At 38.5% G+C, this 19,780-nt stretch overlaps 1 protein-coding gene across 3 annotated transcripts in view; it reads left to right on the top strand.

Moving 5' to 3' along the window:
- The window catches only part of YTHDC2 (YTH N6-methyladenosine RNA binding protein C2), a 36,885-nt gene that overhangs the window by 7,232 nt on the left and 9,873 nt on the right, over positions 1-19,780 (top strand). For all 3 annotated transcript variants that reach the window (XM_064403759.1, XM_064403760.1, XM_064403761.1), the window contains 15 exons: positions 938-1,094; positions 3,764-3,871; positions 4,957-5,105; positions 5,504-5,639; positions 5,994-6,120; positions 7,671-7,736; positions 15,071-15,249; positions 15,412-15,508; positions 15,585-15,672; positions 15,764-15,844; positions 16,801-16,883; positions 17,797-17,902; positions 18,039-18,158; positions 18,495-18,767; positions 19,261-19,387. In XM_064403759.1, the coding sequence (XP_064259829.1) occupies positions 938-1,094; positions 3,764-3,871; positions 4,957-5,105; positions 5,504-5,639; positions 5,994-6,120; positions 7,671-7,736; positions 15,071-15,249; positions 15,412-15,508; positions 15,585-15,672; positions 15,764-15,844; positions 16,801-16,883; positions 17,797-17,902; positions 18,039-18,158; positions 18,495-18,767; positions 19,261-19,387 (1,897 nt within the window). The remainder of the gene's footprint in view (positions 1-937; positions 1,095-3,763; positions 3,872-4,956; positions 5,106-5,503; positions 5,640-5,993; positions 6,121-7,670; positions 7,737-15,070; positions 15,250-15,411; positions 15,509-15,584; positions 15,673-15,763; positions 15,845-16,800; positions 16,884-17,796; positions 17,903-18,038; positions 18,159-18,494; positions 18,768-19,260; positions 19,388-19,780) is intronic.

Genomic DNA, 19,780 nt, shown 5'->3' with positions numbered 1-19,780 from the left:
CTTAGGGAGGATTTTTTTTTTAAGGATTAATTAATTTTTTTAAGGATTTTCCCAGAAAATCCTTAGGGAGGATTTTTAGTGTGATTGTGTCAGAATTTCTGTTATCATGTATTTGTTTTAGCAATACCAGGTTTTCAGTCCATTTGTTTGCCCCGAGTTTTCAAGATAATGTGGAGTCCAGTTGCTAGCAAATTATTCAGGTGTGTTCCTTTATGATTATGTTAGTATTCCTGTTGTGGAATTTAATAAGGGGAACTAGAATGTTTATGGCAAGATTTAAGTACTGAAGATTAAAAGAAGTCATGGTAGGTTTAGGTTGCCTACCTGTTTATCAAAGCATGAAAAAAGCATGACAATGATCTATACATTCTTGAGGTCAGCCTACAAACCCTGTATTTGAGCCCTTGTTTCATTCATTCATTCATAATACAAAACAAAATAGAAGAATGACAAAGGTGATTAATCAGTTATGTGCCTTAATTTGCAGGCTTTGTGTATGACTTGTCTAAGCAATCTGTCTGTTTTTCGGATTATGTGGTGTCATACATTTCTTTAAATGCTCATCAGTGGTGAAGTGAGAATTTATTGAAGTTAGATTTGTAGGATTTGTGGTTTGTTGTGTTTTCTTGAAATTTGACTTCAAATACAAAATTAGAGAGGTTTCAGATACTCACTTTGGCCTCTGAAATTAAGGTGTGTAGAGCTTCAGCATTGCAGTGCACTCAGCTCTGATAAAAACTTTTTGAAGTTTTTTTTTTTTGCTTATGGATAGCATTAAAAAAACCCTTTTTAAAAAGAAAACCCTGTTACTTAAACGAGACTTACACATTTTAAGGTCTCTGCCACCAAATCTTTTTTTTTTTTAAGTTTGTTTTGGCAGAAGTTGTGATCTTGAATCTGTGTGGTTTTTTATCTCTCCTTTTTTCTTCTGTTACAGGATGAAGTGCATGAGAGGGATAGGTTCAGTGACTTCTTGCTAATAAAACTGAGAGATGTGCTGCAAAACCAAAATAATTTAAAACTAATTATTTCTAGTGCTGCTCTAGATGCAAATCTCTTTATTAGGTATTTTGGAAGTTGCCCAGTAATACATAGTAAGTATTTATCTTAACTCTGTAAATGTTAGTATACCTGCCCTGAGATTCACAGATCTTGCTAAGCTGTAGCAAACTGCCGCTCCTCCTGCCAGCTAGCTGATGACAGGAACGGGGTGGGGGGGCCCGAAGATCCGCCCTCGAGCCCCGTTGAATCCCAGGTGCCAGTGTCGGGGCATCATAAAACACAGGGCAGCACACAGGTCCCAGGGTAACTTTATTTGATGGTAAACTTCCCCTTCTTCTGCCTCCCGGGACCCCAGGGGGAGAAACGAGCTTATATGTGGGGACAGGTCTCAGGGGAGGGTACAATCTTTAACAAATCAGGAGAATTGGGAGTGAAAAACAAGGTGGGAACCACAATGTATAAACCAATAAAAATCCCAAGGGAGGAGAACAGTTTCAGTAAACTGATAAGAGTTTGGAGAAATAGAAACTAGCAACGAACAACAAGAAAAGTGACAAAAATTCTGGGAAAAGGTGGGAACAAAAAAGAAACAGCATAAAGACTCCAAAATCAAACAATAAACCTACTCATAAAACAAAAAACACACTACAACAGCAAACTATTTTGAGTAAAGGCCCATGATGAATACATTGGGAGTTACAGGAATCCTTATTCTTTGTGTAGTCAGGTTTCTTGTTTCTTAACTATTTTCCTAATTCAGAGTGAAGTGTTTAGTCACTGGGAGTTCTATAAATGCAGGTGTGTCCTGCCCCTCTCCACTGTTAATTGTAGAAGTAGGAAAAGGTTATTGAAGTGCTGTCTTCATGCTGATACAGGACTTGGGAGCTACATGAGTATGACATACATTAATACACTCCAGTAGATTCTTGTTCTTCAGGCCTCATGAGGATTGTTACTGGTTACTGGATAAAACACACACAACTGTACCTGTTCAGTTTAGAAATACAGGCTTAGGCAGATTGGGTTTCATGCTCAAATCACGTGATTCTTTGATTTAAAGAAAATTAGTAGCCATTCATCTAGGTAAATAGTCAGAAAAGGCATCCAGTTTTTCTTGGTTTGTGTTGACTCAGGTATCTGCAGTTAGATTACACTCAAATGAAAAGAAAAGCTACCATTATTGCTGTTTTAATTTCATGTGACTGATCTTTAGTAGAGTCAAAATATAAATGTGTCGGAGGTAGGGGTTTTTTGTGGGTTTGGTTTTTTTCCCCCACCTTCCTGGCATGCAGGTTTTCTGCTTGGGTGACGTCCTCTGGCACCTTTCAGTCCTCTTACTTTTTCAACAATAATGTCCAAGTTTAATGTGTTTTGAAAAGTAGCTTTTAAGATAAATGCTTTATTTGACAATCAGGTAGACTCTTTGCATGTCAGCCTTTTTTTACAAAATGTCAAGAGTTTTAGGAAATGTGTGGGATTGCTTACTGGTTTATTTTAGCAAATTCTTGTGAGAAGGAAACATCTTTTTCCCTTTTTTTGCAGATGGAAGTCTTTATTTCTAGTTCCCAGTTTCATTTCTGCTTAGTAAAATAAGGCTTGCAACTTGTTGAAGACAGGAATCTGGAAATTACGCATGAATTCATGTTCTCTGAATATTTTTTGCCTCAGTTGTGATTGTTGTGTGGCTTTCCAGTTGACCCTTTTTGCAGCTTCCTGTTCTTTCACATTGGTATATTTGTGTTGGAAATTCTGATGGCAATCTCTCCAGTTTACCACAGTACTTATGCTGGTTATTTAGCAGGCCAATAGCAATTGAAAAGATTATTTTTCCTTTTTTGTTGTTGTTGTTTTTGTTTTTGGTGGGGTTTTTTTGTGTGTGGTTTTTTTGTTTGTTTGTTTTTGGGTTTTTTTGTTTGAAGATTTAAGAATTAAAATGTGGTTGTTTCTGTTAATGTAATGAAAAAGGTTTGATTCTCCTTCAGCAATAAGGCTGACAAAATCCTGACCACAGAAACGAACATTTGTAGTTGTAGATTGCTGTAGTACACAGAGTTTGTGATCAGTGTTGGCAGACTTCCTCTGTAACAGCTTCTAAAAGTATGTGAATTGTGGATTGCTCTTTCTGAAGGAAAATCCTGAGTGATAAAAAGTCAGCTTAAGGGACAAGAAATCAAAATGTAGAGATTTTAATTCTTCATGCAAAAAGCATTATTTAATGTCCACAGATAAGGTCTAGAAAACAGTCATGTTGAAAAAGAAATCATTAGAATGTAATGGCCACTGGGATGTCTCATCTGTCAAGAAGTACTCAGTAAAGAAAGCTAGCTTTGCTGAATTAATTGAGGACATGGAGATAAGTCTATCTTCTCACATACTTCTCATTAAAAGAAAGTAGTTCAATGCAAAGATGTACTGTCTCCATATTAATTGGTTAATAATTAATTACATTTTTAATCCAGGTAGCAGGCTTACATGGTGAGTTCTTGTTTGTAACCCTAAGCAAAAATTGCTGGCTTTTTTTTTTCTCATTTAAAAAGAATTTGTGCTTAATAACTGTCAATCTTATGAACATCTCTTGCTATAACACTTGATAAAATTGAAGAGGTTGATGAGAAATGAGGTGGCATTTTACATTGGAAAGGTTTTGTTTTGTGTAATTTTGAGAAAAATAAACTCCAGTAAAGATAATTTTTAAATAAATAAATGCTGTAAGTGAAGTTAGTGAATGTATAATCCTTTATGGATTTTTTTATACTTTTAGTCCAAGGGAGGCCTTTTGAAGTTAAAGAGATGTTTCTGGAGGATATTTTACGAAGCACTGGGTATACAAACAAAGAGATGGTGAAGTACAAAAAAGAGAAGCAGCAAGGTTGGTGGACTTCTTAATTGTAAGGGTTAGGAATGAGAATCATTGATTGATTGAACAAACAATTGACAGGTTTATTTTCTGTTAAAATTTCAAAGTCAGAAGATTAAATGAGATGTGACTAGATGACAGCAGCTATATTTAAGCTCTCAGTAGTTACATTGTTGAAATAGTTTATGCAATTAAAGAAAAAAATCACTTTGATTCAGTGATTGCATTCTTTTTGCTTTAAGTTGATGTCATATTTTTTCTAATTATTATGGTGTAGAGTTACATGTAACTGGGGGCTCTACCCACATTTATACTAAAGAAGCATAGGATGCTCTGTACCTTTGGGTGTAAATTAAAGTGCAGCTATTAAAGCAGGCAGGATTTTGTACATCTTGCACAAAATGTAGAAGTTGTTCTCTTTAGTAACATTTTTCCCTGCTTTCTTCAGGCATGGATGTATTTTTTGTAGGTGTTAACACTCTTGAATTAAACATAATTGGTTTCCAGTTGATTAAGTAGATAATACTTCAGAAGTTTTCCTGGCAACTGAAAATAATGATCCCAGTGATTATTTAAAGAAATTTTTAAAAAAAATGCAAACCGCAAAGCTATATATATAACCAAAAATCCTAACTGAATATTTATCACAGTGCTCAGCTCTTATCACTGGGACAGAAAAGTTCGATTAAGACACTGGTGTTTTCTACTGTTTCTTGTGTGCAAAACTAAGTTGTTACATGCTGGGACTGTATCACTTGTCTTCAGCATTCTATTTCTGGAAAAGGATCTGGGCTGAGTTTGTGTGGAAGGTGATTACTTAAGGAAGATCCTTTGAATGCAGTAGTTTGGAATAATGGAATTTGGGGGGTTAAACACCAAAATGGTAGGTTTTGCCCTGTTCTTATAGTCCTTGTTTGCAGTGGTGCACTTTGGGTACCCTTAAACATGTCATGTATGTTGGACTTGTAGTAGCATTCTATATTAAATAAAAGAGGTTGAATAAGTAAAACTTTGCCCTGCTGTAACTGTCTTCTTCAGTAGAAAACAATGGATAAAAGATGACTCTAAAACTTCTTGGGGGATATTTTGCATTCTAGAAGAGAAACAGAAGAACACTCTTGCTGAGTGGTGTTCAGCTCAAGAAAACACTAACAAACTAACATCTCGGAGACAAAAATCACTTCCAAGAACAAATGAGGAGTACAAATGGTTGGATGAGGGTGGTGACACAGTATTTAATCAACTGGTAAGTTTCTTCTTTTTTTGGAAGACACATTTATATTTGTGTTGTGTTACTAGCCATTTAAAACCTGTTTTCTAAAGATAGTTCTGTAGAGTCTTTCAGAATATTAATGTATTTTAAAGATTACTTTATTAGGATGAACTGCTCTAGCTGAAGTGTGCTCTTCAGTTATGGTGGTTGTACACAACTTTTCCTCAGATCAAATGGCTTGACTGCCATTGTGTTGATACTTGCATGTGACAAAATCGGTGCATTAACTGAGTGCTGAGTGCATTAACTGAGTGCTGGAATTCTCTTTGCTGCTGGGAAAAATAACCATTCAAATTATTTGTGGGTAGTGTATGAGAATAAAGACAACTTTTGGGAGAGATTAATCTTTCAATGTTCTTTTCTATATTCAGACTGAAAAAGATGTGAATTGCCTTGAACCATGGATAGTAAAGGAAATGGATTCCTGTCTTTCTGACATCTGGTTGCATAAAGATATTGATGTGTTTACTCAGGTGTTAAATCTCATTTTAACTGAAAATGTCAGTGGTAAGTTTCTTGTTATTACATAAGAAAAAAAGCAACCTCAAATTTATTTAGATCTTTATGGCTACTTTTATTTCCAGTTTCAAACCTTTGCATTCTGATGCCTACTGAAAAAATGGATAGGGCCAGCAGAATTAATGAGTTGTTTAGTTAGTTGTTGTTTTGAAGTATTGACAGAAGTGTGTTTCTAAAACTGTGGAATTCACATGAACTGACTGCAGAGATAAAGTGAGGAAACAAATTCTCTTTGGGCTGGAATTTGAAATCAATATTTGTACAATATTTAGATGAAGAAATAACATTTCTATTGGGTTTGCTGATTTTTTTTTTTTTTTTTTTTTTTTTTTTACTTCTCAGTTGATTATAGGCACAGTGAAACTGGTGCAACTGCACTGATGATTGCTTCAGGGAGAGGCTTTTTGAGTCAAGTAGAACAGTTGATCAGTATGGGAGCAAGTATCCACTGCAAATCATCTAATGGCTGGTAAAAACAAACAGAAACCAAAAGATAGATTTATTTGTCAATATAGGAGACAGAAAGAAAATTCTTTAACATCAAACTTAATTTGCTAACTTATCACACTGCTGCAAGAATTATAGATTTTGACAGTCTAAACAGTTTCTAACTCCTGTTAATCATTGTTTTCTGTAATTCTAAATTGAATTCTTAATTATGTGGTCTTGATTATGAGCTGTAAACTTTGTTTCAGTAGGTGTTATTGAAGACACTGGTTAGCAGAACAACTGTAATCTACTGAATTGGACCAAAATGTTTGGCAGTTCTTATATCAAAAGATCTTTCTGTTATGTTTTTAAATTTTTTGTAGCATGTAAAAATATCTGTGAATCTGTAAAAACTCAAGTTTTGTGGCCATGAAGTATGTCTTCATATAAACAGGGAAGTACAGTAAATAATTGTAGTATGGAATGATAAGAATTAGGATTCCAGGGGTCTGATACTTGGTGCTGTTATAGGTAAAAATCGATAAAGTCAATTTAATAATTAATAAAAATAGAATTTATTTCACGACCGATATACAATCTCGATAGCCACAATCAAAGGGACAGCGTCAACCCCGGGATCGGTGCTGGTAAATACTGGTCCAAGCTCTATTGCATTGGTTCCCCCTCTGTTCATGAAGGTAGTCTGGTAGAGTCAGTTTTTATACACTTTTTCTTGCCTGAGGCAGAGTCTCTTTTCTTCTTTTCAGAGCTTCACATATTCATGTTGTTTCCTTTCTCTACCTTGAGCTGGACAATGCCACGAAGTTACGGGATTGAGATGGGTGCACCTGATGGCTCTGGTTATCTAGATCAGTATTCCTAGGCTCGGGTATTTCCTGGACCATTCCAGAGAAAGGGCCCATCTCTGCACAGAGCTAGTCCTTTTCGCTTGCTAATTAGATTCTTATCTTTCTGCTGCCAACTGCAGTTTTGCAACTCTGTGAAGCAACCTCTCCATCTGTGGCTTTTGTGCTTTTAAGAATATTTATTGCAAACATGACATATTCCCCATAAGCATGAATTATCCCAAAATATGCATAACAGTGCTTACATTTTAAAAACTTGGGAAGGATTGCAGTTTAAAGGTAAAACGGTGAACTGCGTTGTGAGGAGGACAGCTTCTGAAAGACTTGAAATAGCCTAAAGTTTTCCAAATGTCTAGGGCATGACTTTTTGAGATGACTTAAAGGGTGCTGCAAGCAGGCAGGTCTGATCTCTGCACATTGTTGTGGGCTTTTAAAAAGAATGGCACATTCTTTCCCCTCATTTCCTTGTTTGCAGGTACTCCTGTGTAGAACTGGCATTCTTTTGTGGCAAAGAACTGTAGTTATCTAAAAGTCAGATAGCTGTTAACACCTATTCAAGCACTTTCAAATGGGAAGTTGCAGATCCAGCAACAACAGTACTGATAACAATACTTTTTGTACCCAGAAATGGGTACAAAATTCTGATGTCAATTGCCTCGCCTGATGTGCTATTCATTTTCATCTTTTGAAGTGAAAAATAAAAATACTTGTGCAACTCTTTCAGGATGGCTGTGGACTGGGCTAGGCGCTTTGGACACACAGAGGTTGTCGATCTGTTGGAATCATACAGGTAAGCTGTAACAGTTTTGCAGAAGGCATATAGCATAGTGAAGAGAGATTTGAGGTTTGTGTTCTTTTAATTGGAACAGTTTTTAGCTTTTTGTGCTGTAAAATCTAGACTGAAGAGCAATACCTTTTTTTTAAGACAAGGAATGTTTCAAAAACAAACAACAAAAAAGATTGTACTCAGTGTCACATTGTTTATGTTCACACAACTTGCTAATTCTATACTATGTACCATTTTATTTTCACATGCTTGTTTGGAAACAAATCTGTCATGTGTTTTTATCTGTATATTTTTATACGCAATAGACATATTAAAGAAATTTTACAGAGGTAATGTGTACACTAGACCATTAAAGAATGATTTTTTAATTAACTTACGAAATAAATGGGCAGGAGATCTTTCTCCATTTTTTAATGCCTTTATTAAAAATAATCAGCTCAGGTGGGGAGAAATCGACGGGTCACGCCCACACCGCCGGTGCTTCCAGGAGTGGCAGGGAGGAGGAGGGTGATGCAGCTGTGTCAGCTGGTCTGCAGGCAGAGCTGGGGATTCCGTCCTCACGGGAGAGTAGGAAATTCCGCCTTTTCGGTCTAACATTCCAGGTCCTCTTTCTAGTTAAGACCTTTTCAGGTTAGGGTGAGAAGTAAAAGAATCTTAGCAGATACTGGATTAAGTTCCTCATCCTTAGACATCACTTAGGTCTCTTAAATCCATGTTGGCTCGTTGTTTTTAGGGTTTTTTTCCTGGAACGTTACAAAATCTGGTGAAATGTATTCTCATCTGCATACTAACTCTGATGTCACTCTGTCCCTGCTACCTGAGGGGGTCTGGTGTCACCCCTGGCAAGCATCCAAGGGGGACAATGGCTAATTGCCAACCATTAATGGGTAATTGAAGAAGAACTCTTAACAATAGGTGGTTGCAACATGCAGGTGATCTTCAATTTAACAGCAATTGGTTCAGCTTTTTTTTAACTTTGCAACCTTAAAAAAAATTGTTAACTTTTTTATTCATAACAGTCCCCCCTCTTTTTCTTTGATCAGCCTTAAACTTAAGCTTGCATCAACTTGTAATTTTTGGCTCATTAACATAGACTTTCCTATATCTTTTGTATTTGTTATAAATTTCCTGAACACTTTGGTACTCATATTTACTCAACTTCATTACTTTTTTTGGTTTTTTCAGGTTAATTTCTTTAGAGATACTTAGCTTATTCTGTACAGCAGATGCCACTATTTTAATTAGGCAGGGAAATAAGAAGAACAAACTAACAAGTGTACACACAGTGAAGAAGGTTATAGTTTTCCAGCCTCTTTTGAAATTCCATAGTTTATCCCACCAACTGGAATCAAGTGTAGGAGTCCTTTGATTTCTTATGCATGCTAGTTTTCTTATTTCGTTTAAGGTGTTTCTAATGACTGCTACAATTCATTTGATTTGATAAATTACTGTTTTGGTTCGGGTGAATTGGTCATTAATATGATTAAGAGCTAATGCGGTCTGATTAGATATTATCTCTAATTCTGCTTGTAGTTTCATAATTTTGTTTAACATATATCGCTTCTTCCGTTTGATTTTTCTTAAATCATCGCATATAGGAACTCTTAAACTTGATCCAGATTCTTTGGGTAATATAAAGACAGCTTGTTTTATAATTCTAATGATGCAACTGCCAGACCAGTCTCTTGGCAGTTCAGTGGATGCTGTGGTACCATTGACCCAAAACAGGTGTTCAGGAATCTCCTGAAATGTATTAGTTTTTGTCATGCCCTCCCAATATTTAGAAATACCTTTTCCTTTGACAAGATTTACCAGGTTTGCTTCAGTAGCATTACGTTCAAAGCTCCACCAGGCCTCTCCTACAGGGTGCTCTCCCAGGAGTGGCTGCCTAAGGGTGGCGGTGTTCTGGGCTATCCAATATATTTTCTCATTCTCTTGATAAATTGGGAGAGGTTAACACAATTACAGTTTAAATTGTTGTGGACTCTCAACAAGGAACTTAGTTCTTCTTCCTCACAGAGGGGTTGGTAGCACTCATTGCACAGCTCTCCAGAGCACCACCAGCAATCAGAGCCATCACTACTACCCTTCCCAAGAGTCCGGGATGGGTCATCTTGCACAGCCTGGCCTTGCCTCTTGGGGATTTTATTAAGAAGAAGTTTCCAAGCTCTTTAGAGTCTCTTGCTTCTCTGGTTAAACCTCTCTTGATCCATCCCTACTAATTTGGTCTCTCCTAGGGGAGCACTCTGCAGAAGATTAACCTGGGGTCTTTGGTACTAAGTTGGGACGACTTAACCAGAATTACTTATTAACAATTTTTAACTTTTACAAAATTTTTTAAAACACTTCAAGACTTGTTATGATTCTAAATTTTCTTATGCAGTTCAGTCTTTTTGGCTCTTCCTTCTGAGCGTCAACTTTAAGTCTTTTGGTCCTTTTATAATAGTATACTCAGCTGAATTGACTCCTGATATGGTTGAATACTGTCCCGAGTTAGGGGGTGAGAGTGGCGTGGAATCTGGTCCAATACCAGAGGGAGACACTGACAAATCTTGTCCAATGCCCGGAGGTGGGACTGGTCCTTTAATTCTCATGATGTCGGTAAAACCCTTTTCTCTGGTCCGCACAGCAGAATTAGCGATGAGGAGTACCTGAAAGGGGCCTTCAAATTTAGGCATTAATGGTCTACTATTCCAGGATTTTATCAAAACTCAATCTCCTGGGTTAATGTCATATGCTTTTGTGTCAAGAGGGGAGGTTTGGGGGGGTATCTTTTTTTTTTTTTTTAAGTCCTTCCAGGGTTCTTCCAATGACTTCTAAATATTTTCTGGTAGCTTCTTCTCCTTCCAGATAATCTCCTGTGCTATAGGGCATTAACAAGAATGGCAGTCCAAATATCATTTCATAGGGTGAAATCCCTATATCAGACCTGGGTCTTGTTCTGATGCGCAAGAGCGCTAGGGGCAAACACTTCAGCCAATTCATTTTTGTTTCTTCGATCGATTTAGTCCATACATTTTTGAGAGTTTTGTTCGTCCGTTCCACCCTCCTGGAACTCTGGGGGTGCCACGGAGTATGTAATCACCATTTTATTCTTAAAGCTTCAATTCTATTTTGCAATATTTGGACTACAAAGGGTGGACCTCGGTCTGAGTCTATGGTATTCACCATTCCCGTCCGGTTCACTTTTTGGAAAATTAAACACACTTTTGTAATCGCTTTTGCTAGGTCATATACACTTATGCACAGGTTATTTCTTAGGAAATAATCACATAGTCTTTGGACTCCCCAGTGGGTTAATTTATGTAGTTCTGTTAGCACCGTCGAGAAAGTGCTTTATTTAAAAATACCTGTCTGTCTGATGTTAACCATTCCCCTCGTTGCCCTTGATTTAACTTTAAATCTTTTATAGCCTTTAATTCTTTTTCACAAAATATGGGTTCTTCTCTTCTTTCCCCCTCCTCAGGTGTGGTTTCTGCTTTAAAAACTTTTACCAGATGCCCTGGTTCTAAAGCTGCTTCCTTTGCTGCCTTGATCAGCTAGCAAAGGTTTCACAACTTTAGGCTGAACAGTCTGGGGGGGGCGTCCAGTTTCTCCCCAGTAATAGCAGCACCTTTCACTCAAAGGAACTCGAGGCCTCTCCATGCCTCCTGTCCCTGACAGTACTGGCCTATCCTTGCCTGCTCCTGGTGGTGGACTCCCCCACTCTTTTGTTACTTTAGACTGTGGGAAAGAGTTGCTTGCCCCCACACTTTCTCTAGCTATGGCAACCATGATCCTAGCCTTGGCTTTTGCTCACTCTTCTTCCCTCCCTAAATATACCTTCAATGCTTCCCTCAATAACTCATTAATGTGTCTCTCTTGCCAATCTTCAATCTTTTCTAGTTTTCTTCATATATCAGGCCAAGATTTAGTAATAAATTGGACCTTTAGTAGCACTTCACCCTCTTTGGTGTCTGGGTCTATTCTAGAATACAATTGAAAGTTCCGCTTTAGGCAATTAAGCCAAGTAGCAGGAGTTTCATCCTTCTCTTGTGCACCCTCAAATGCCAATTTTGTATTAGTTCCTTTGGGAACTGATTCTCTGATCCCCCGAATTATCAGAGACCTGTACTCCGTCATGGCTTTCCTCCCTTCCTGGTTAGGGTTCCAATTAGGATCCACTAGTGGCAGTTTGTCTTCACCTGATGGCACTTGGGGTCCTGGGCGGTTATCTTTTTCCCAAATTCTTATGCTTGCGGCCCTAATCATTCGGGACTCTTCTGGGGAAAAGAATATGTTTAGAATGGAATTCATCTCCCCCCAAATGTAGATATTTGGACCTAAGAACTGATCCACTTGATTGGCAATGCCCACAGGGTTTTCAACTAAATCCCCTAACTCCTTCTCGAATCCTCTCACCTCAGAGGCAGTTAGAGGAGCATTCACAAAACCAACACCTCCCGCTACTCCTTCCATAGGAACTTATCTAAGTGGAAAAAGTCTCTCTGCCTTGGAGGTCTTGGATCGGGTACCACAGGATGGCCCACCTTCAGACACAAGATTACTCATTTAAGGAGTATTAGCATTAACCTGGACTTTCTGTAGGTCCACAGCTGTATTTGGTGATAAGCGGTTACTAGGTGAGGAGGCATTTGTGTCCCAGTTAGGAGGAAGCGGAGGGACAGCAGTAGGAGGGGGAGAAGAGCTTGGGTGCATGTTAAGTGGAGCTGGAGAAGGGGTGGAGCATGCAGCAGGTGAAGTAGGTACAAGTGGTGGTGCAGAAGCAGCTAAAGGAGTCGAAGGGGGTGGTGAGGGAATGGCCCCCATGGACGCCGGGGGAAGAGCTGGATCTGCTGATGAGGTGCTCAAAGGAGAGGATTATAAGGTGGAGGGGCATCAGGAGGCAAGTAGTCTAGGGGGTCCCACCTTTTAGCAATCTCTTTAACTTCAGCATTCACTCTTTCATTCCCCTCTTTCTTGCTCTGCACTTTACAAATTTGCACTCTTTCATTCTTGATAGCATTCAACCAACAGATTACATATAACAATTGCTCGCGATCAGTATCTTCTTGAGAGGTTAGATACTGGCTCAGCTGTTGACACATCCACTTGTCTTTTGTCCCACACCACGACCATCCTCCTTGCACATTTAATTCTGGCCACACTTCTAAACAGTAGTGAATCATCTTAACTTTATTGAATCCTTCTGTGGCTTCCATAGAGTCCCATCTCTCTAATAGTTCACCTAGGGGACTATGGGGAGATATATTCTTCAGTCTCTGGCCACTTTTCCTACTATTACACCCTCCCATTTTTTTCGGCCTCAAAGAAATCACAAAGATGCCTCTACCCTAAAGGAATTTATTGGAGTTTTGGCGGAGGAGGTCGGGACTTCTTATTTAAGAAGTCCCAACCTCCTCCGCCAAAACTCCAATTTGCCTGACTCCTCCCTTCAGGAGAGACCTCGTTGAGACCTCGGCTTCCCTCACCAAGACTCCAACAAACAAACAAAGCAAAAAAAATCCTCAAGACCCTGGCCTCTGAGGCTGTATGCCTCACCTCCGTCAGGACTCTGTTGAGACCTCGGCCTCCTTCGCCAAGACTCAACCAACAAAACCTTGAGACCCTGGCCTCTGAGGTTGTATGCCTGACCTCCTTCGTCAGGACTTTGTTTGCCTGCAGGGCTTTTGGACTTCCCAAATCCTTCTTGGGACTTGTGAGTTTGCCTAACCTCTCTTGTCAGGACTTAAAACAAAAGTATGGCCTGATTTTTAGTTTGCCTGACCTTCCCTATCAGGACTTATATATCAGGGCTTGAAAAATCTCGAGATAGGCTTCCTCTGCCAGACCTTGTGCCTGACCTCCGTCGTCAGGACTTAAAAACTAAACTGCCTGATTTTCTAAATCGCCTAACTTCCTTCGTTAGGACCTGTATCAGGGCTTTTGGGGTGCGTGCCACTCACACAGTATTTCCTCCACACGCCTGGATGGGGGTCCTCTTTACCCCTTTGGAGGCGCCTCAATCACCAATTCCACTCGCTTCCCCCTGTTCCCGGCTGGCCCCCTCGCGGGGGTGCGGAACCGCGGTACTGAGGGGTCCTCACTCGCTTCGAGGGGCCGAGCTGCCGGCCCTGTCTCACTCACACACACTCACTCACCTCCCTCTCCAACTGCCAGATATTCTCACCAATCCAGTGCTGCTCCGTGTCACTGTCCCAAGCCGATCTTCTCTGGTCCCGATAGCCAGCTGTCCTGCACCAGGGTGGGTGGCCGTCCCAGTCCTGGTGTCCTCTTCAGGCGTGGCTATCCCGGACGAATCCCCAAGCTGAAATAAATGGGCAGGAGATCTTTCTCCTTTTTAATGCCTTTATTAAAAAGAATCAGCTCAGGTGGGGAGAAACCAACGGGTCGTGCCCACGCCGCCGGTGCTCCCAGGAGTGGCACGGAGAAGGAGGATGATGCAGCTTTGTCCGCTGGTCTGCAGACAGAGCTGGGGATTCCATCCTCACGGGAGAGTAGGAAATTCCACCTTTTCGGTCTAACATTCCAGGTCCTCTTTCTAGTTAAGACCTTTTCAGGTTAGGGTGAGAAGTAAAAGAATCTTAGCAGATACTGGATTAAGTTCCTCATCCTTAGACATCACTTAGGTCTCTTAAATCCATGTTGGCTCGTTGTTTTTAGGGTTTTTTTCCTGGAACGTTACAAAATCTGGTGAAATGTATTCTCATCTGCATACTAACTCTGATGTCACTCTGTCCCTGCTACCTGAGGGGGTCTGGTGTCACCCCTGGCAAGCATCCAAGGGGGACAATGGCTAATTGCCAGCCATTAACAGGTAATTGAAGAAGAACTCTTAACAATAGATGGTTGCAACATGCAGGTAACCTTCAATTTAACAGCAATTGGTTCAACATTTTTTTAACTGTGCAAACTTAAAAAAATTGATAACTTTTTTATTCATAACAACTTATAGTTATCATAGTAGAGGTAGGGTTTTAAAAGGTTATATTTTTTATAATTTCTCTTAGTGTAGTTTCTGCTAGTGGGAAATTTTTGGATAATACATATCTTAAATATTTTTCCTTGAACAGATAAACAAGAAGTATCTTTATACTTTCATTTGCTTATGGTTGTGCTTCAATGAAGTTTAAGAAAATGAAAGTTAACACTAGTAAATGAAGTGGCATCCTTTGTTGGGTTAACATTTAAATCAGTGAACAGTAATAGTATGTTGATTCTCTTCTACTACACTTAAAAATTAGAATTCAAGACCAATAGTCATGTTGGTGTTGGTCTGAGTTGATTGCTGAATGCAAACCCAAAGGGTCAGCCTTAACTGTATTTTTCTATTACAGTGCTTCATTTGGCTTTGGAAATCTGGATGAAAGTTCCCTAGTCCAAAGAAGTGGTAGTGACCTTAGTACAGAGGACAGAGAACTACTGACAGCTTATCATAACAGTTTTGATGATGAAAAAGTGGATCTGGATCTGATAATGCACTTACTTCACAGCATCTGTCATAGTTGTGATGCAGGTAGGTAAATACCTAACCAGCTGTTGTGGATTTGGCTTCGGATGAATCGTGCTCTTTTCTCAGCAATCCCCAAAAGTTAAAACTTTCTGAGTGCTAGTCTACATGGCATTGATATGTGTTTGAATTTTCTGTTTGACTTTGCAAACCCACTTCCTTTTTTAGGAGCAATTTTAATATTTCTTCCTGGGTATGATGAGATAGTGAGCCTGAGGGACCGCATTCTTTTTGATGACAAGAGATTTACTGATAATGCACACAGGTAAAAACCTCTAGTTACTGTGGCTTTTCATTGCTTCTTTTAAAGATCCTTAAAATGTTCTTTTGTCTTGCGTTAGATACCAAGTTTTCATGCTTCATTCAAGTGTTCAGACTTTGGATCAGAAGAAAGTGCTTGAAACTCCACCTTCTGGCATTCGCAAAATTGCAAGTATTAGAGGACTTTGTCAGATGATCTATTTTGCTGTTGCTCTACAGTTACTATAGTTTTGGTGGTTTTGGTTTTTTTTCTTTTCAGATTCTTTCTACTAATATTGCAGAAACCAGCATAACAGTCAATGATGTTGTGTTTGTCATTGATTCAGGCAAGGTAAAAGAGGTATGACTGCCTTAAATTTTCTTAGTGCCATTCTAAAACACACACTGCATAAATTTTAGAGAACTTTGGTTTTTTTTTAACTTTACAGTAAAGTGAAAAAAAGCCTTTATTAGCTGAGAGTTAGTGTCTGTCAGGCAACAGTTCTCACTGTAAAGTTTCAACATCCATTTGTTTTAAGACAAATACTGTAAATAGCTAGCTGTCTAAAAAAAACTCATAAAAGCTAATATAGGTTGATGTATTAATGTATCTTTCTCTTTTGTAATTTAGTATTTATGTTGGATTTTTAGAACAAGTCCTCCGTTTAGACCACCACCTTCCTGAGACTTAGAGGACACTGGGTGTTCCTTTGTCCTACTATTGTATCAAGTCCCAATATAATCCATTATGTTTTTAAGCAGTGTTTTTGTTGTGTTCACTGCCCATTCCTAATTACTTGTTCAAGAAAAGTGAGATCACATAATGAGGCAATTTAAGACCTAGTGTATGGCTTTGAAAATGAAGTTGGATTTCATAGGCAACATGCACACCAAATTTCTGAAGTTCTCATAAAACAAACTTTTTTTTTGTAATTTTACATCAGTCTAAGAAAATAAGGTAATTTCCAAGTGAGATAAAAAGGAAAAGTTTATTTGGTATAATAATGTATTTTTACTTGCTTTTTGATATCTCAGAACACAGATCTGACATACCTTTTACTGACTTGGAATTACCTATTGACTAGAAAATGTTTCATTTCAAAAACTGTGTAGCACTAAGATACTACAAAGGAGATACCATCATAAATTCACTTGAATCTGAGAAGATAAGTGTGTGCCAGGAGCTGCTGTGTATATTACTGTTTCATACTTTTTAGAAAACTTCTGTTGGTAATCTAAATAACTAGTAAGTTTTATTTCATATTTCATAAACTCCTATCGAGTTTTCAGTTTATATTCCTTTCCTTGTTTTTCTAGAAGTCTTTTGATGCATTGAGTCGTGTTACAATGCTAAAAATGGGGTGGATTTCAAAAGCCAGTGCTATCCAGAGAAAAGGCAGGTAATAAATGCCTCATACTGGTTTCCATTTTGCAGGTATCCACAATCCTTTATGTTTAGAATAAAGCACACAACATAGTAACTGTTTCTAGCCTAGTCCAGTGTTGTGTTGGATAACTGCCAACACTAGTACTCTGTAGACAAGTAGGGGTCAGTATGTATTTCTTGGGATCATTTCCCAAGTTGTAGAAAAGTGATGCTCAGGCATTTCCCAAAGGTCTAGGTTGTTTCCCCCCACCATTAATTCGTTCTCCTTCCTCTTTCTCCCATGTAGCACCAGCAGTCACAGTGTCCAGTGGGGTGTTTTCACACTTTGTCTGTGGGCAGAGGACTGCCTATATCACTTTCTCCAGGCTATCCATGAGTTAACAGGCCATGATTATATTCTTCCCAACACTGTGGGTGAGGGCTCAGAACTTTATGTAGCAACAAATGCCTGTTTAATCAATCACATTGGCATTAAGCTGCACGTATACACATATATGTATATGAATGAGAGAATTTGCTGTCTCTCATTCACTCACAAGTTATTTAATCTTTATTCTACCTTTTACTCCAAGGGTTACTTCTGTTTGGGGGATGTGAGGAGAAGAAATTATGTTTGCAACTGATTCCTTACAACAAAGGATGGACTGGTCTTAGGTTAGCAAAAAACCCACATCACTTTACATTAGATAAGCCTTGTTTTTCTTCTTCCAGATTTCTCAGTATTGGGTTAAAATTAGAGTAAAAAATTGCCACACTCTCAAAAATAATCCATGATTGGAAAACTCTCACTCTGTGTGTGATTTACAGCACTTTCTTCTTAGAACTGCTTCTACTTTTCCATTCTGAGTTTCTGTGTCTGTTGGCTTTTGGTTTTGTTTTTAGAAAGAAATCCTAATTTTCACAATTTCCCATATTTTATTTTCAAGGGCTGGGCGCTGTCAGCCTGGAGTCTGTTTTCGTCTCTTCAGCAGGCTCCGATTTCAGAATATGTTGGAATTTCAGTCTCCAGAACTTCTAAGAATGCCACTTCAGGTGCATGTTCAGTTAGAAATTATAACTTTAAAAAATAGAATGTCATCAAACCATACTATTAATTGCAACAAATCATGTGTTTGGCGGTTGTTTCCAAATCTTGGTAATCTTTTTTGTTCTGCCTTTTAATTTGCAGGAGATTTGTTTGTACACAAAACTTCTGGCTCCAATTAACTGTCCAATTGTAGACTTTCTTATGAAAGCTCCTGATCCTCCGCCTGCTGTAACTGTGAGAAATGGTGTGCATATGCTTAAGGTCAGAAAAGGAATAGGGTTAGATGGTAATTGTGTTTGATCCCAAATTTGTAGTTTAGCAATCTATCTTACTGAAGCTATTTTTAATTACTTAAGAATGTTTTGAAATTTTTTTTTTATTGTCTGTTTTCATTTTGTGTGTGGGGATGTGTTTTTCTGTGTCAAGGGAAGAGAGTGCTTCAAAATCTTGTCTCTGTTAATAGTTTGACTTGCTTTTTTATTGTTTGGAAACAAGTCTAATTAATGTCCACTATTCACATATTTTCTGCTTTCACTGTAAATTGATTTTGTCCACTGTACCCATCCCTGTCTCCTTTGTTTGTTTGTTTATAAACAGACCATAGATGCCATGGACCCTTGGGAAGATCTCACTGAGCTTGGTTATCACCTCACTGAATTACCAGTAGAGCCACACCTTGGTAAAATGGTGTTGTATGCTGTAGTTCTGAAGTGCCTGGATCCTGTTCTGACCATTGCCTGTGCTCTTGCCTGCCAAGACCCTTTTGTGCTGCCCACGCTGGCCTCCCAAAAGCGTGCAGCCATGCTGTGCAGGAAGCGTTTTGCTGCTGGGACGTTCAGTGACCACATGGCCCTGCTCAGGGCTTTCCAGGTAGTGCTTCATTTCAGAGAGTACTTAATCACAGTAGATTGCCCAATCAAGGCAAATAATGTTTACTTGGATGTAGAATGGTGAACTGTGATTAAGTCCTTGGAGAAGACTTTATTTTGCATAGTGGCTTTCCTGTGTATTGGACTCATAAATTTGTGAGGGAACACTTTTTGGAGTATGTTTTGTTGATATTTTCAAACCTTACAAAATTCTGAGCATTCCAACCATGTGCCTCTTAAAAGCCTACTACACTGAACTTCAAATCATGATCTTAATGTAATGATCTTTATTTATTGTTTTAACTTGACATAACCATCATTGTAGTGAGCACATAAAGAGAACCTAATTCTTGAACAGACAAAAGAATCTGGTTTGATACATTAACTTTTAGAGTGGGTTTTGCATTTTAGTGACATAAATGTAATCTTTTTCAAAAATGCAGTTTTTAGTTTTAGCCTATCAAATTAATAGGCAAATGTAAAAATGTTTTCAGGCATGGCAGAAGGCACGCAGTGATGGCTGGGAGAGAGCCTTTTGTGAAAAGAACTTCCTATCCCAAGCTACAATGGAAATCATTGTAGGAATGAGAACACAGTTGCTTGGCCAGCTTAGAGCCTCAGGTAAAGAACTTGGAAAAAATGTTAACATTGTTTTAAAGTCAAGCATATAGAAATTGTAACAAAAGTCATGTTCACTGGTGTAATTTTCCTTACTTAATTTGAAATACACCTTCATGTACACATTCATGCAGAGTATGGTATAGATGAAGAAGTGGCTGTTCTAACTGAAAGCACCCTTATCTCCACATGCCGCTGCATTTCATGTTTTAATAAATTATTCCCATAGGAAATGTCTTTGTATCGTGATATTCTGTGTTAGTATAAAACCCCTTATCAGGAAGGATTTCAGTGTAGTGGTTTCTTTTTAGTGCTGTTAACGTTGGCAGTGGTGAAAAATGCAACAAGTAAGTAGATTACTTCACCTTTAGTTTCTAAATCCTTTTGTGAACCAAA

Source organism: Passer domesticus, chromosome Z, assembly GCF_036417665.1.
Source record: "Passer domesticus isolate bPasDom1 chromosome Z, bPasDom1.hap1, whole genome shotgun sequence".
NCBI classification, from domain to species: domain Eukaryota; kingdom Metazoa; phylum Chordata; class Aves; order Passeriformes; family Passeridae; genus Passer; species Passer domesticus.
This window is presented reverse-complemented; position numbering and strand designations above follow the sequence as displayed.